This window comes from Myotis lucifugus, unplaced genomic scaffold (genome assembly GCF_000147115.1).
Source record: "Myotis lucifugus unplaced genomic scaffold, Myoluc2.0 scaffold_1456, whole genome shotgun sequence".
Taxonomy (NCBI): Eukaryota; Metazoa; Chordata; class Mammalia; order Chiroptera; family Vespertilionidae; genus Myotis; species Myotis lucifugus.
In genome coordinates this window covers 14601-18691 of record NW_005872504.1, presented here as the reverse complement: position 1 = coordinate 18691, position 4091 = coordinate 14601, and the positions used below count along the sequence as shown (strand labels likewise).

General features: G+C 55.8%; 1 protein-coding gene across 1 annotated transcript in view; it reads left to right on the top strand.

The window, feature by feature from the left end:
- Positions 1 to 1755, top strand: part of LOC102423975 (unconventional prefoldin RPB5 interactor-like) — a gene marked incomplete at its 5' end in the record, with an annotated part of 43714 nt that extends 41959 nt beyond the window's left edge. The window contains 2 exons of the mRNA XM_023748502.1: positions 105 to 293; positions 1489 to 1755. Of these exons, the coding sequence (XP_023604270.1) occupies positions 105 to 293; positions 1489 to 1665 (366 nt within the window). The remainder of the gene's footprint in view (positions 1 to 104; positions 294 to 1488) is intronic.
- Positions 1756 to 4091: the final 2336 nt, after the last annotated feature.

The following is a 4091-nucleotide window of genomic DNA, read 5'->3' as shown; positions in this document are numbered from 1 at the left end:
TCGGCGATGCGCGCCTCAGCGGGTATCTGCCTTCTCCCGCAAGAGTCTTCGATGGACCCTGGTGAGACGGGGCGTCCTTTCCTCGGAAAGTGCCATCCTGAAAGTCGTGCAGCCGCGAGAACAGCGTGTGCAGCGACACCAGCGAGGGCAGCGCCGACTGCGAGGAGCGCCGCGGGCTCCTGCGGAGCGTCAGCTGCGAGGAGGCCGTGGGCAGCGACGCCGGCGAGAGCATTTTGGAGGAGGAGCAGGAGCAGCTTCCAGAGACGCTCCTGCCCGCGCCCGGGACGCTCGAGGTGTGTGTGTGTCTCACTCGTGTCACGCGGTGTCCTTGGCTGATTCCTGGGAGGTGGGTGGTGGCCGCGGCCTTCACGGCCCTCGCTCCCTGTCCCTGTCCCACATGTTCGTGTGGGTGCGGAAGGTGTTTCTCTAAGAGGCCTTGCTCTTGTGCTGTCTCCCAGGTCTGGTCTATCAGTCGTTCGTTTCATTGCCTTTAAATGACTGTATTTTATATATTTATTGTTGAAGTTAAACTGGGTAACGGCATTGTTCACCTTGTAACTTAGCTTTATATGTTTACTCATACTCATAGGACCTAGTCAATTCCAGGCTTGTACTTGCTTGATGAATAGTGTTTTTACAAATTATTATTTAAGTGCTACATGGTCTTCACTAACTTGTACCCTGGTTTACAAGGTAAGCAGACTGTGCGTGAAAGTTTATGTCTGATTCAGTGTGCACATGAGTTCTTGGAAGATGCAAGGGGGAGGCTCCAAACACCAGAAATCTTTAAAAGAAGTCGTAACAACTTGGTCTTTATCGATCTCCCTGTAAAGCGGTCAGGTGGCCGCTGAAGGCGGGCTGGTGTGTTCCCGCGTTTGTGCTCAGTCCTGTGGCTCCAGTGGAGCTCGCGTGCCAGGCGGCCCAGCAAACGCCGTGGCCTTCAGGTCTGCCGCACGGTCAGTCGTAGCGAATGCTGAGGCCAGCGCTCATCCCACCAGTGTCAGTGTTGTCACTAAAAATAGATACATTTTTATTGATTTCAGAGAGGAAGGGAGAGGGAGAGAGACGTCAGTGATGAGAGACCCCCTGGTTCTTAGGTCGATGCTCAACCTCGGAGCCAGGCTGGCCGGGCAGCGGGCTACTTTCAGGTCCCACTCGTACATAAAGTTGAGGCGAGACACAGTGCGATACCCGTCAGTGCACGAGCGGACGCCACGTCGAGCCATCGCTCCTGCGAGACGGAGGGCCTGTGGGCCGGCCCCGCGCACTGTGAGCTGTCAGAGTGCACTTCCACTTGGTGGTGTGATTAAGATGTTGTAATGGCATTTGATTTCTCTGAGCAATTTGTATTTTGATGTTTTTTTTAATCCAGAAATCTTGTGAATTTACTTTTAATGAAAAGAACTGTGTCATTGACTAATACAGGATAAAGGATTGTGTGGCAGCTTTCTTGCGTTTTATTACCACACTCTGGCGTTTGTCTTGTAGGCTTTTTCTGGAACTGTAATAGAGAAAGAATTGTCGCCCTGCCTCGCCCTGCACCCGGCCACAGTCCACCCTGTGCTGCCCACGATCCCTGAGCGGAGAGAAGTCCCGTCAGAAGGGTCGGAGGTCACCAAGCGGGTGTCCAAGTTCAAAGCCGCCAGGCTGCAGCAGAGGATCTAGGCTGCAGCAGAGGACCTAGGCTGCAGCAGAGGACCTAGGCTGCAGCAGAGGATCTAGGCTGCAGCAGAGGATCTAGGCTGCAGCAGAGGATCTAGGCTGCAGCAGAGGACCTAGGCTGCAGCAGAGGACCTAGGCTGCAGCAGAGGACCTAGGCTGCAGCAGAGGACCTAGGCTGCAGCAGAGGATCTAGGCTGCAGCAGAGGATCTAGGCTGCAGCAGAGGACCTAGGCTGCAGCAGAGGACCTAGGCTGCAGCAGAGGACCTAGGCTGCCAGGCAGTGGGCGCTTGCGCCCTGCAACCTCGTGCTGCATCGTCTAGAGTTCGTACCGCTGAGGCTCCTCGGAGAGTGGAAGGCGGTGTCCTGAGTTCATCTGGAAGCAGGTTCTCCTGTTCGTCGGTGGAGGTGAGGATCCGAGTGAGCCCAGGATTCCCAGGCCGCTTGCTCGTCGTCCTCCGGCACCGGCGACACCGCTGCTGCCTCGGATGCCGCGGCTCTCGGATCGCTTCTCAGAGAGGTTGTTCCTGGGCGTGTTGGTGTTTGGAACTAAACGCAGGCAGTTCCGTGCCCGCTGTGATGAGCACACCGCATGGACCGTGTAGCAGAAACGTAAGATTCAGACCCGGCAGTTCTGTTCCTGCTTCAGCCTTTGAAAGGCCCTGTAAGAAACCTTCTGGTGGGTTCTGCAGCGAGGTGCCCTTTAACCTCGGCAGAAGCTCCCGTGGCCTGTGGGCAGGTTTCTTGGTCGGAAGAATGGGATTTTGTAAAACTTTTTTTTTTTTTAAGTAAAAATTTTATGAAACTTGGTCTCGAAAATGCTGTGGACTTTATGCCTCAGAGCCGCGTGTGGAGATGGCTGATTCATGCACGCGCTGCGAGCACCGCCAGCCGCCCTCGCCCTCGCGGCCCGGGCCGCCTCCGCGTGTGCAGTGTAACGGCGCTGTATTTGGGGGAGAAAGAGCATGTCTTCATGATCAAAAAGATTTTAAAATAAGAAATTTTATGTCCTGGTCTTCCCAACCCTTCATCCTCTAAGGATGAATCGAAATGTCATATTTACTTTTAGCAAAACTTAAAATGCAGAAATGTATTCTAATAGAAAATTGTGTCGCACGTGTAAATCCTCAGCTTGATGCCAACATGTGGCTTTTAAAAGCATCCTGCGCTCCTAAAACAAGCCATCAATGCCCGGCCCCTATTCACGGCTGTGTCTGAAGGCTATTTATAGCTCCTTTAATGAATTCTTGCTTAAACAAAGTGAAGTTATGTCCTAGAAAAGAGGAGTGTTTGTAACTGGAGCAGCAGCACTAAGAGTTGATGAAGATGCGCTTTAACGGGGGGTGAGCTGAGTCCCACACGCTGAGGGGTAGCACAGGGGCTGTGTTCTTTACTAAATCCTGAGCGACTTTGCCTACAGTTTTAGTGAAAAACTGTTTTCGCTCAGCCCATCCCCCACAAAACCCGAAACCAAACCAGAGGACAGCGGTGCCCTCGGAGGTGCCTGGAGGAGCTCTGGCAGCTGCTGTGGGCCGGGCGGCTGGGTGGGCCGTGCGCCTGGGCGGCCTGTGGGGGCTGCGTGCGCCCCCATGGGTGTCAGCGGGGCCGTGAACTAGCCTCCGTGTCCAGCCTCGTCTCCAGCCTCCTGGCCTCGCCTCTGTCACTTCTCGCAGTAGATGGGGTCCCTCCCAGCGGGACGGCAGGGAGCAGGCCGGGCCGGGCAGCGCTCTCACCGAGTCACAGTGCGCGAAGGGCCCCTCCGGGCTCTCAGCCACCGCGACAGCAGCCGACCCGCGGCCTGTGCACCCAGCCAGCTTTAGACCCGAGAAAAGCTGCAAAATCAGTGCCACCCCCACACCTGCCTCCTCCCCAGTGCCTCCTACATTCCCAGGCCCTTCCCCCGGCCGGGTCCCCTGTGCCTGCTGCTCACTGCGCTGCCGTCTGCTCCGCGGCTCGCCCACCGCCTCACTGCGGCCTTCCCTGCTCCGGCCGGGCCAGGCCCCTGCGTGTGCGGTCCTGCTCCTGTCCCCGCCAGGGTCTCCACCAGGCCCCACAGCGCCACCGTTTCCCTGTCTCCCTCGACCCTGATGCTTTTACTGAGTTCTGGGCATCTTTGGACGGTTCCTCATTTTTGTCTGCCATTGAGTGCGGCTGCGCTTTTGAGGCACCCTGCAGCGAACTCACTCACTTCTAAACTGTAGTGCACACACAAGTGCGGGTGCGTGGTGCCCCTCTCTGCCCAGCAGAAATCCACTTCTTATTTTACTTTATTTTTTAAAAATTTGTCATTGATTTCAGAGAGGACGAGAGAGGGATAGAGAGAGAAACATCAATGATGAGAGAGAATCATGGATCGGCTGCCTCCTGCACACACTGGGGACCGAACCTGCAACCTGGGCCTGTGCCCTGGACTGGAATCACCCAGGACCCT